Source organism: Hippichthys cyanospilos, chromosome 6, assembly GCF_059441005.1.
Source record: "Hippichthys cyanospilos isolate Australia breed blue-spotted pipefish chromosome 6, RoL_Hcya_1.0, whole genome shotgun sequence".
Classification (NCBI taxonomy): Eukaryota; Metazoa; Chordata; class Actinopteri; order Syngnathiformes; family Syngnathidae; genus Hippichthys; species Hippichthys cyanospilos.
This window is the reverse complement of record NC_142374.1, coordinates 23,540,623-23,553,094: the sequence shown is the minus strand read 5'-3', so window position 1 is coordinate 23,553,094 and position 12,472 is coordinate 23,540,623. Positions and strand designations below refer to the sequence as shown.

Here is a 12,472-nt window from a genome sequence, read left to right as displayed (position 1 = left end):
CTCTTCCTCCTCGTTTCTTCGCTTTGTTTCCGATTTGCCCTTTGGCGCGCAAGCTGTTGGATGAAACGCTTTGCATTAGAACCGGCAGCACCTGCGCGCGACGCCTTTCCCGTGTAGCGTTTATCTCATTTGCGTCTTATCCGCTTCCGTCGACGCCGTGACCCCCGGAGGGCAAATCGTTAGCTGTAAATTGGCCCCAAAATGCAAATCAAGGGCGATAAAGTCAGACAGGAGGCGCGTGCGCGTGCGAGGCGCCGACGTATTGTGGAGGCCGGCGACATACGGCGTCGTCCCGGGGTGAACGTAACGTCTGTGTGTGCAGAAGAGCCGGCGGACGAGAGGAAGCCCACCTTCCTCATCCCCACGGAAGCATCCAGTTCCAAAATGGTTCTACGTGGACACGTGCTGGAGATGGAGTGCATTGCCGAAGGACTGTACGTTTCATCCTTAAATATTTTACATTCTTACTGGCCCAAATTTGTAAAGAGAAAAAAAAATCGCACACTTTACGCACCCAATTTAACGTGTTGCTGAAATCAGCCTGTTTTATTTTTATTCCCGTCTATTGCTGGATTTGCCTCTCTTATTTACTTCAGAAGTAAACTTAAGGTAGACCGACATGGTTTTTTCAGGAATGATACCCAAAATCAAGAAATATAGCACTATATACACACCCAATCTAATGTGTTGTTGAAATCAGTCTGTTCTATTCATAGTGCCCCATTTATTGCTGACCTTGCTTCTCTTATTTGTTTCATAAGTAGAAGTAAATTATCCCTATATGTTTTTTAGGACTGATACCCAAAATCAAGAAATATAGTACTTTATACACACCCAATCTAATGTGTTGTTGAAATCAGTCTGTTCTATTCATAGTGCCCCATTTATTGCTGGGGCTTGCCTCTTATTTACTTCAGAAGTAGAGTCAAGTTCCACCGATATGTTTGTTTCAAGACTGAGACTGAAAATCAAGAATTATAGCACACTTTACGCACCCAATTTATTCTGTTGTTGAAGTCAGTCTGTTTTATTCATAATGCACCATTTATTGCTGGCCTTGCTTCTCTTTTTTATTTCATAAGTAGAAGCAAGTTAGCCCTATATGTTTTTTTAGAACTGATACCCAAAATCAAGAAATATAGCACTATATACACACCCAATCTAATGTGTTGTTGAAATCAGTCTGTTCTATTCATAGTGCCCCATTTATTGCTGGGCTTGCCTCTTATTTACTTCAGAAGTAGAGTCAAGTTCCACCGATATGTTTGTTTCAAGACTGAGACTGAAAATCAAGAATTATAGCACACTTTACGCACCCAATTTATTCTGTTGTTGAAGTCAGTCTGTTTTATTCATAATTCACCATTTATTGTTGGCCTTGCTTCTCTTATTTATTTCAGTTTATTCCAGTTAAAAAAAAAAAAGGCCTTTCTAAACAGTTTCCATCTTCTCTTATCGGAACGGCAGTCCCACCCCCGAGATCTCGTGGGCCAAAGTGAGCGGCGAGCTGCCGATCCCCCGCGCCGCTTTCCTGCATCACCAGAAAATCTTGCGCATCTCCAACGTGTCGGAAGCGGACGCCGGCGAATACCGCTGCGGCGCCCGCAACCACCTGGGCTCGGACCACCGCACCGTTCGCGTCGCGGTCAAAGGTCCCGCCCTCAAACTCCGCCTCCCCGTCGCCCGCGAAGCGCGCGGCGCGATAAAACGGCGCTTGTCTGTTTCGCAGCCGCCCCGTACTGGATCGGCGGGCCGCCCAGAAATCTGGTGCTGGCCCCGGGAGAGAACGGGGTGCTGATGTGCAGGGCCAGCGGCACCCCCAAGCCCAAAGTCCGCTGGGCCATGAACGGCGTGGCCATCGAAAGTGAGTGCGCAAACCGTGGCGCCGGAACGACCTTTTTTTCCCTCGTTTTTGGCGGGGTTTTCAAAATAGGTGTTTTTTTTTTCTTTATGTTTTCTATATTATTATAAATGTGTTTTTTTTTTTTTAATTGTAGACAGTTTTTCCATTCATAGTAATTTTTTTATTTTAATTCACTGCATTTTTTTTTCCATTTCAAATGCTTTTAGGTTTGTCATAAATGTTTTCATGTATTTGAAAAGGAGATATTTATTATTTTCTTTAGGATTTATTTCATATTTTACAAGTGTCTTTCTGTTCGTTATTTTATTTCATTAATTGTGTTTTCTTGTCTATTGTATATATTTTTGTTTTTTTTCATATTTAATGCATTTTTGTTAATCAATGTTTTCCTCCAACTTTTTATGATGTTTTTCCATTTTCAGTGTTTTGTTGGTTTATTACATAAAATAATTGATTATGTGCTTTATTAACAAATTTTTTTCTGATCAATAGAAATGCTTTTACTATACAAAAAAATGTATTTTTTTTTACTTATTTTATTATATTTTATTATAAATGTCGTTTGCTTTTCTTTCATTTTTTATGATTTTTTTTCTTTATACTCTATTTTTTACAATCTAAATTATTATTTTTTTCCCTTGATAGTAAATATTTTTCTCTTATACATATATGATTTAAAGAACGCATGGCCTTCACAGGTTATAATTTTCTCCGACGGGCATTAACATTTTTTCACTGTTCTCTTGTTTAGATATGCTCTCAAAATAAATAACAGTGCACTTTCATACAATTATGCCAAAGGTCAAAATGATCGGAATTATTGGAAAAATTAAAACATCCCGTCATTCGTTCATTTTCTTTTTCTTTTCATCCTTAGCGATTATTACAGTGGACACAATGTGTCTTCATGCTTTAAAAAAAAAAACAAAAAAAAACAGTGAACTAGCTGTGAAAGGTGAACCGCGTTATAGCGAGGGAAGACCGCATTTTTATAGACTTAAGTATTAGCTGATAAAAGATGATATTATGGATTGAAACCCCTGCCGTTTATGTTGTAAAATGTTCTGTCTTCCGCAATCAGACGCCCCAAAGGACCCCAGTCGGAAAGTGGACGAAGACACCATCATTTTCACCGACGTGCAGACGGGATCCAGCGCCGTGTACCAGTGTAACGTCTCCAACCAGTACGGCTACCTTCTGGCCAACGCCTTCCTGAATGTCTTGTGTAAGTCCTCGTTTACTTTCAGTCAGGAGGTGTCACACAACTTAAAAAACTGATGGTCCATGGTCTTTAGGAAACTTCACCAGATTGGGTTTTTCAGATACTGCTTGCTCATTGTAGAGAGTGAAAGGCAGCGGGTCCGAGACGAAGCCCTGTGGGATGCCTGTAGAGGTGGTGAGAAGGTCAGACAGGTTCCCTGGACTCTGTGTTCTGTAGCTGCAGAAATCTCTAAGGTTCTGGTGGAGCTTTTCTGCCAGGAAGCATTGTAAGATTTCTGCTTGGTCTTTGGAGAGAATGAAAAGCAGTTGTTCTCGGACAAAGCCTTGTGGGACACCAGTAGAGCTTTGTAAGGAGGTCAGACAGGTTTTCTGGACTCTGTGCTCTGTGGTTGCGGAAAACCACAATCCAATTAGAAGTTCTGGTGGAGCGTGTTCTCCAGTATGCATCACAAGCTTTCTGCTTAGTCTTTGTAGAAAATGTAAAGCAGTGGTTCGAGGACAAAGCCGTGTGGGACACCAGTATAGCTTTGTAAGGAGGTCAGACAGGTTTTCTGGACTCTGTGCTCTGTGGTTGCGGAAAACCACAATCCAATTAGAAGTTCTGGTGGAGATTGTTCTACAGTATGCATCACAAGCTTTCTGCTTAGTCTTTGTAGAAAATGTAAAGCAGTGGTTCGAGTACAAAGCCATGTGGGACGCCTCTAGAGGTTTGTGAGAAGGTTAGACAGGTTTTCTGTGTTCTCTTGCTGCGGAAGTCTGGGATCAAATTTGAAGTTCTGGTGGAGCTGTTTCGCCAATATGCATCGCAAGAATTCGGCTTGTTCTTTGTAGAGAATGAAAAGCAGTGGTTCTGGAACAAAGCCTTGTGGAACTCCTGTAGAGGTTTGTAAGGAGATCAGACAGATTTTCTGGACTCTGTTCTGTAGTGGCGGAAAAACCAGAATCTAGAAGCTCCACCGGAGCTTCTCCACCTTTCTCCGCACCTTTCTTGAGAGCTTTCTGCTTGGTCTTTGTAGAGAATGAAAAGCAGTGGTTCTGGAACAAAGCCTTGTGGAACTCCTTGTAGAGGTTTGTAAGGAGATCAGACAGGTTTTCTGGACTCTGTTCTGTCGTGACGGAAAACCAGAATCTAGAAGCTCAGGTGGAGCTTCTTCACCTTTCTCGCACCTTTCTTGAGAGCTTTCTGCTTGGTCTTTGTAGAGAATGAAAAGCAGTGGTTCTGGGACAAAGCCTTGTGGAACGCCTGTAGAGGTTTGTAAGGAGATCAGACAGGTTTTCTTGACTCTGTTCTGTCGTGACGGAAAACCAGAATCTAGAAGCTCAAGTGGACCTTCTCCACCTTTCTCGTTTGAAGAGAATGAAAAGCAGTGTATGTAGTACATGGCCGTGCGGGACGCCTTAGAGGCTGCGAGGTCTGACAGTCTTGCGTTCTGAAGCTGCGGAAATCCGGGACCTCAATTGAAGTTCTGGTGGAGCTGCTATGCCAGCACGCATTTGAAAGCTTTCCGTTTGCTGGCGATAACAAAACGAGCCGGCCCCGGATCCATTTGTATCGATCGTCGGCGCCGCATTAACCGCCGCGCGTCCTTTTCCAGCCGAGCCGCCCAGAGTGCTGACGCCGGCCGACGCCGTCTACCAGGTCATTAGGAATCACAGAGCTCTCCTGGAATGCACTTCCTTCGGCTCGCCCATCCCGAAAATTACCTGGTGAGTTAATGAACCGGCTCGGATGACGTTCCGTGAAAAAAAAAAAACGCCTCCGTCGCAGGTTCAAGGAGAGTCGTTCGGGCACGCTGGACCCCGAGACGCACAAGGAGCACGACAACGGCACTTTGGAGATCCGCGTGGCTCAGCCTAAGAATAGCGGAAAGTACACCTGCGTGGCCCGCAATTCTCTCGGCATCTACGAGAATCACGTGTACCTGGAAGTCAAGGGTAAGAAATATCGAGTATCGCCACTAGTAGGCGCCCTTTGACCAATACTGTCTTTTTCAGAGCCGACTCGTATCCTGAAGCAGCCCGAGTACCGAATGGTGCAGCGCGGCAAGTCGGTGGTGTTTGAGTGCAAAGTGAAGCACGACCCGTCGCTCGTGCCCATCATGACGTGGCTCAAAGATGACGGGGAGCTGCCCGACGATGAGAGGTGCGAAATAAATACATAAATGAAGAAGTAAATCAATAAATAGCTCTGTGAAACACGGCAATCGCTACTTGCAGATACAGTCGTTTTTTTTTTTTTACTTTGGCACCATCTGCTGGATAGGGTGGGTTACTGCGCCTCTTGCCCCGAAATACAAATTAGTTTAACTTTTTAAGTTTATCACTTTTTCAAAAGTTTATTGCTTGAAAATGGTTAGTGATTCGGGACTACTACAAAAGTTGATCGGTGCAATATTGCTACTTTGGCGCTTCAAGGGTTAGTTCGATAATATTAAAGGATTTTTTTCATAATTAAATTGTATTATAATAAGAATAATAATAATACTGCACTGTTACTTAGATTGATACTGTTTATTTAATCCTCTGTAATTTTTTTCATCCATATATTTGTTATTTTAGTACATTCAAAGACTCTTTTTTTCGTAATTATATTAAGTAAATTGTATTTTTTGACTCGACATCTGCAGATTTGCGGTGGACGCCGACAGCCTGACCATCGCCGACGTGATGGAGAGCGACGCCGGCGTGTACACGTGCGTCATGAACACGACGCTGGACCACGATTCGGCCAGCGCCGAGCTCACCGTTGTCGGTACGCGCCCGTATATTCTTACACATTTGCAATGTAACTTCCAGTTTTTTTACTTGTAGCGCACACTCTCCACTTGTTAACGTGAATATCGAAGTACGGCCATTTAATGTTTGATTTAAAATGGCTGACATATCACTCCGCTTGGTATTGCGCCCCTGGTGTCCGCTCGCCGACCCGGCAGAGGCCACGCCCACACCGTCTCTTGTCCACGGTAACGCCTGAAGCGCACATGGCTGTTCAGACGTGTTGCACTTTTGTTTTGGGATTTTTTTTTAATTTTTATATTTCTGTATGAGCTATTCGCATGTCTGCATCACAATCAACGAGATTTGGATTTGAATCTTCTTGTGGCGTTGGCATGTTTTCTTTGTGCATGTATATTAGAGTCATTGATGAATCTAATTTGTTGGTAGGTGTATCATATGCGCCGTGTTTTATAAATTTGCAAATAATGACTCAAGTATCCCTGGTAGTACGTAAAAGCACTTCAGGGGTTATGGGAAATTTTAACATTTTATTTTCTAAAGGTATCAACAGTCTATTTTTTTGCTTTATCATGCCGGGACAAAGTGCAGTTTTCTTTTCGAATTAAGAGCAAACTAACTGGAACAATTTGGCAACTTATTAACAAAAGGTATAATAGTGACTTCTTTGTATGCCTTTAATTAATTTGACACATATTGTCATCAGTGACGCCATTTTCCGCTTAATTCGAAGTCCACAAACCACGAATATTAAGTCATTCAGTGCCTCCCATTTCCTGACCCTTCTTCGCCGCAATACTTGATTAATAAATGAATAAATAAATATCAGGAACTGAATTTCTAGATTCTAGAAAGATACGTAAAAATCCGTCTTTGGGATTGAATGAGTTCATCAGAATCTGTTTTTTAGGCAAGCGGTGGTACATAGAGCGTAAAAATTTGTGTTGACTTCCCCTTTAAGAGAAAGGCTCCTGCCAATTTGCATTTAGGCTGATTTGCGATGCAGCCCCGGTACTCGGAGACGCATTCAAATGTCAAACCCACTCATCAGTCATTTAATCCCAGCATGCATTGTGAATCATCAGCCCAAACGCATCAATTTAGCTCCCTCGTCCCGAGCGATCGCTCAAGCCCGACGTCCGTCCATTCATATGCATGAGGCGCCGTTTGCGTTGTTCGTCTTCATTGGCGGCATGAGGCGGACGCCGTCCGTTTTTCGCCATCCCGCTGACGTCTCGTTTCTTCCCTCAGAGCGGCCCGAACCCCCGACCGACCTGGAGCTGACCGATCACAAAAAGAGAAGCGTTCAACTCACCTGGATCCCTGGCGATGAGCACAACAGTCCCATTGAGAGTATGCGTCCATCCGAAAGTTCTCAACTCCTGTTTTCCATGCCAGTTCGTGACATTAGGGACAAATGAAGACATAAAGACAGATTATAATACATTTAGCTTCTTACCGCTTATTCCTTTTGATTAACGTGATGGGAAAAGTTAGTGGTTAGCCGTTAGCTAACCTTGTGATTAGCTAGCTAACAGGCATAGAGTGAATGGATTTTTAAAATGAAAAACTAAGACCCTACAATTTTTGCTGAAAATGAAATATGCAATGAACCCCAGAACATTATTTTCGAAGTCAATCTGTTGACCAGCAGTTGTGTTATTACTCTAGCTAATGCTAAATGCTACCTCGGATAATGGTTCGACAATGGCTAACAAGTCAATGCACTCATCATTATTGAACTGTTAGTGTTTGAAACTAAAATATCATCCTATGATCAGACTACGATACAGTTAGCGAAATAGCAGTGCTAAGCGATTAGCTAACACTGAGGTTAGCAAGCTAACAGGCAAAGAACCTTTAAAAACATTAATGCTACAGCTATTGAATCACCAAACATTGCTTATTTTTTGTTTTGATTACAACAATTAATCGGACAATTTATAACAAAAAACAGGGCCTCAAGGAAATTAGCATAGATGTTACGTTCCTCCAAATATGGTTTAAGCGAGTGTTATCGTTCGGAACTAAATGTATCGTGGGACAGGCTAGTATACATTTATACATAGTATACATTTAGCTGTGCTTTGGATTCACAAACTTAATGGTTAGCCATTAGCTAACTTTGTGGTTAGCTGTAGCTAACAAGTGAAGTTCCTTTAAAATATTGTTAGGGCTTTTGAATCACCAAACATTGCATATTTTCGATTTTTGCACACACCAATTCATCTCATGACTTATAGCTTTAAGCTAACATACTGTAAAATGCAAAAACGGCAAAAACACGCACATGGAAACTAGCGTAGACGTTACGAAGTTATAAACCTTCAAAAAAGCTTTAAACCTAGGAGCTAGCCATCTGCTAACTTTGTTGTTAGCTTGCTAACAAGTAATTTTAGGCCAGGTATAGTTACAGCTGTTAAATATAGTGATATTATATAAATCACATTGATTTATATCTTTGAGCTAACAAAATCATAAACACCTTCAAAAAACGGCCACTTGAATACAGAGTAGTTACACATACAAATGGAGCCTACAGCAAAACTTTTTTTTTTTTTTTTTTACACAGAATTTTTGATCCAGTATGAAGACTCTCTCCACCACCACAGAGGTCACTGGCACAACCTCACCGAGGTCCCCGGTACCAAGACCACAGCTCACCTCAAGCTGTCCCCCTACGTTCACTACACCTTTCGAGTCCTTGCTGTCAATTCCATGGGCGTCAGCCGACCCAGTTTCCCATCCAAGATGTATAAGACCGAGCCTTCAGGTACCGGAAAGTCAGAGCGAAATGTTTGTTCACTGAACTTGAGTGTAACTTAATTTATTTTTTTCGCCCTTAAAGCTCCAGATGAGAATCCAACAGATGTACACGGATTTGGAACGGAACATGATAATCTCGTCATCTCATGGAAGGTACGAGCTCGAGGTTCTGGTTCACTACTCTAATTGTGGCCTTCACACATTCTTTAATTTGATTCTTTTTACTTTGTACAACTTACATCTTCTTCCGCATTGTGCATTCGATTCACTCGTTCAAATTTTGGCGTATTCAGAAAATTCATGCAATCCGGTGTTTTCTTCTCACAAATCTGCAATATTTCACATCACAGACTACAAAGACAGACCGCACCATTGTTCAATTTTTTGTGGGTGTCAATAAATTCAACCTACATACGTATGGATAGAAATGACGCCACTGTTCCATATCATTCCAAATTATTCTGAATCTTTCATTCAGCCTTTCCTCTATTACTCGCAATTTCTTAAGGAATTGCATTCTCTCGTTTGGTTATTATTATCTACTTTTCCTCTGTGAACTTTTGCCCATCTTCCCAAACTTTTTTTTTCCCCGTAGCCGCTGTCGGGCCTGCAGGCCAACGGGCCGGGACTCCATTACAGAGTGATGTGGAGACAGAAGCTGCTGGACACCGACTGGCTGACGGAAAGCGTAGCCAACAACTCCAAGTTCGTGGTGTCGGGAACGCCCACGTTTGTTCCGTACGAGCTCAAAGTTCAGGCGGTGAACGACTACGGAGCGGCGCCGGAGCCCGCCGTTGCCGTCGGCCACTCTGGCGAGGATCGTAAGTCTGCCCTTTTCACCCGTGCCAAGTTTAGCCGCTAGAATAAAAACATTCGATCCCCATTCGGTGCAAGGGTTTATCTTGAGCCTTCAATATACTGTAAGCGCATATATATGTATATTAGTAGAGGTGAGACAAGTTCTCGAGTAATTTAAGTACCTTGGTTCAAAAAAATAACGTTCAAAGCATTTTTCTTTGCCTTGGGTATCTGTTTATTCCGTGTGGACTGCTAGGAATTAGTCAAGCTAACCCAGTGCTTCTCAATTATTTTTGCACGGCCCCCCTAGGAAATAGAACATATTTTGCCCCCCCCCCTTCCCCCAACACACACACATACACACACGTACTTGTACAAATAATAGAGATATCTATAAAAATTGTATAAATGTACTTCTGATTGTATCCTTTTTAATGTTAACAAAAGAAAAAAGTAATTGCTGTATAAATAAACTATTTATAGGGTTTATAAAGATTACTTGTTAGTCTGATAAAAATGTCCTTCTTCAAAGTGCTTAAAAACATTTTTGACCAACTGAATCACGACAGTGCCAACATTTTTATCGTATCAATATATTTGAACTCATTCAGGGCTACAGACAAGAATTGTCGTTTTTTAAAATAATAATAGTATCCTATAAATAATGAAATTCTGGTCAAATACGTTTTTTTATGGAGAAGAGCTGACACCTTTGACAAATGCTTACCTAGTTTAAGCCACTTGAGCACTGTAGTGCTAACTGTGACCATTGGATGGCAGTGTTTCCACACTTACAACACAGCTATTACCTACATCAATTCTAACTGAAGAATGGAAGTCACGTTTTCACCTGGCATCACCTAATATTTACCTAGACATAGCACACAATATTCCGTTGGCGTTGAAAGATGAATAAAAGTGCGAAATATACCGGCCCTCTAGAGGGTTCCTTTTCCGATAACGCTTGGCACTGAAAGATTTAATAACGGGAAACTGATCTGGAACGTTAACACGGGATGATTTTAAACATTTTAACCTGAAGAAAAAGGTATAAAACTTCATCTAAAACTCTCATCTATCATTAATGTGATTTCCAAAAAAAAAAACAGTTGTTGTTGACAGCAATTTCAAAAGTGTATCTCTGCTTCCCCCTGGCGCCGCGGATGCGCAATTACACATCAAATCACGATTTATTGTTACTCGAGATCACTAAAGGTGTGTTTCTTTGTCCCGGTGCCAGTGCCGGTCGCCGCTCCAGAATCTGTGCAGGTGTACGTACTGAACAGCACCCTGGCGGAGGTCCACTGGGAACCCGTGCCTCAAAAACTAATACGCGGATACCTGAAAGGCTACAAGGTAAAAGCGCGTAAGGAACCCGACGGCGTCGGCGCAATTCCGACGGCTTCGCATCCGATTTCGGCAGGTGTATTACTGGCGAGAGCGCAGTCTGCACAAACAGAACCCGCACCACACGGAGAAGCAGATCATGACCTTCAGCGGCAACCACAGCAAGGGGAAGCTGCCGGGCCTGCACCCCTTCAGTCTCTATTCATTTAACGTCAGGGTGTACAACGGCAAGGGAGAGGGGCCCCCGAGTCACAACCAGCAATTCGAGACCCCCGAAGGAGGTGAGAGAAGGAACTTTCTGGATTCTGAGAACGGGACATTTTCAAATGAATGGCAAATTAATTCCAACTTGAAGCAACTTAGTGTTCAATTGTTATCAGCAACTCTAATTGAATGGTTTTAATGTTGTAAGAAGAAGCGTGCATTTTCAAATTAGGCGCAAACTAATTGGAACATGAAGCAACTTAATGTTCACTTGTTTTCAAATCTAATTACAGTATATGCTTTGAAGGTTGTAACGGGAAGAGTATATTTTCAAATTAGGAGCAAATTCATCGGAACATAAGCAACTTAATGTTCAGTTGTCAGCAAATCTAATTGTATGCTTTTAAGGTTGTAACGGGAAGAGTACATTTTCAAACTAGGAGCAAATTTATTGGAACATGAATAAGCTTTATGTTCAATTGTAAACAGCAAATCTAATTGATTTCAGCATTTTGATTTCATGCCTTTAATGCTGTAGCAGGAACAGCGTGTTTTCAAATTAAGAGCAAATGAATTGGAACATGAAGCAACTTAATTTTAAATTTTATCAATAAATTCGATTTAATGCTTGGTTGTAACAGGAACCATATGTTTTCAAATTAAGAGCCAATTAATAGGAACATGAAGCAGCTTAATTTTAAACTGATATAAGCAAATCTAATTAAATGCTTTTAATGCCGTAACAGGAACAGTACATTTTCAAATTAGGAGCAAATGAATTTGAACACGAAGCAACCTCATGGTAAATCAGCAAATCCGATTTCATGCCTTCAACGCCGTAGCAGGAACAGTACATTTTCAAATGAAGAGCAAATTAATCGGATCCCGAATGACTTTCCCCAGTACCCGGCGCTCCCTCCTCCCTGACGGTCACCAACCCCAGTCTGGACTCTTTAAGCCTGGAGTGGAAGCCTCCCCGTGACCGGAACGGACTCCTGACCGGCTACACCCTCAAATACCACCCGGGTGAGCTCCTTTCTCCGTCTTTTTCCCCGCCGTGAACGCGCGTCTTCACGCAGCTCGCAGTCCGGCGTCTCGTACCGTCGCCCCGCCGCCAAGAAATAATCAACAAATGACCTTTTGTCATTCCCGCCTCTTGTACCCGAACCCTTTTTTTTTTTTTTTTTTTTGCTCCAAAACACTTTTTCCGCACATCATCTCCATCCTCCTCCTCCTCCCATCCAACCATTCCGCCACCTTGTAGTCAATAACTCCAACGATCTGGGCCCGTGGGAGGAGCTGGCCCTGCCCGCCAACGAGACCTCGCTCACTTTGCTCAAGCTCAAGTACAGCACGCGCTACAAGTTTTATTTGAACGCCAAAACGCGGCAGGGGCCCGGCCCGGCCCTCACGCAGGAGGCCGTCACCGTCGTGGACGAAGGTAAGCGCCCAAAAGCTCCGCCTTGGGCTTTTTCCGGCAGAAATTTACCGTCTTATCACTCTTCTCGATAAACAAATGAGAGGGGCCGCGAAGAT

The 12,472-nt window shown here is 42.6% G+C and overlaps 1 protein-coding gene across 6 annotated transcripts in view; it reads left to right on the top strand.

Annotated features, from left to right (window-relative positions):
- nrcamb (neuronal cell adhesion molecule b) overlaps positions 1 to 12,472 on the top strand; it is a 77,257-nt gene that overhangs the window by 53,277 nt on the left and 11,508 nt on the right. For 3 of the 6 annotated variants that reach the window (XM_088416611.1, XM_088416609.1, XM_088416614.1), the window contains 17 exons: positions 323 to 434; positions 1,468 to 1,652; positions 1,730 to 1,864; positions 2,946 to 3,089; positions 4,681 to 4,792; positions 4,854 to 5,020; positions 5,081 to 5,228; positions 5,713 to 5,837; positions 6,019 to 6,048; positions 7,073 to 7,174; positions 8,394 to 8,594; positions 8,670 to 8,740; positions 9,183 to 9,408; positions 10,626 to 10,741; positions 10,809 to 11,013; positions 11,840 to 11,962; positions 12,201 to 12,377. In XM_088416611.1, coding sequence (XP_088272737.1) covers positions 323 to 434; positions 1,468 to 1,652; positions 1,730 to 1,864; positions 2,946 to 3,089; positions 4,681 to 4,792; positions 4,854 to 5,020; positions 5,081 to 5,228; positions 5,713 to 5,837; positions 6,019 to 6,048; positions 7,073 to 7,174; positions 8,394 to 8,594; positions 8,670 to 8,740; positions 9,183 to 9,408; positions 10,626 to 10,741; positions 10,809 to 11,013; positions 11,840 to 11,962; positions 12,201 to 12,377 — 2,379 coding nt within the window. The remainder of the gene's footprint in view (positions 1 to 322; positions 435 to 1,467; positions 1,653 to 1,729; positions 1,865 to 2,945; positions 3,090 to 4,680; positions 4,793 to 4,853; positions 5,021 to 5,080; positions 5,229 to 5,712; positions 5,838 to 6,018; positions 6,049 to 7,072; positions 7,175 to 8,393; positions 8,595 to 8,669; positions 8,741 to 9,182; positions 9,409 to 10,625; positions 10,742 to 10,808; positions 11,014 to 11,839; positions 11,963 to 12,200; positions 12,378 to 12,472) is intronic. The other 3 variants (XM_088416613.1, XM_088416610.1, XM_088416612.1) reach the window with 2 other exon arrangements.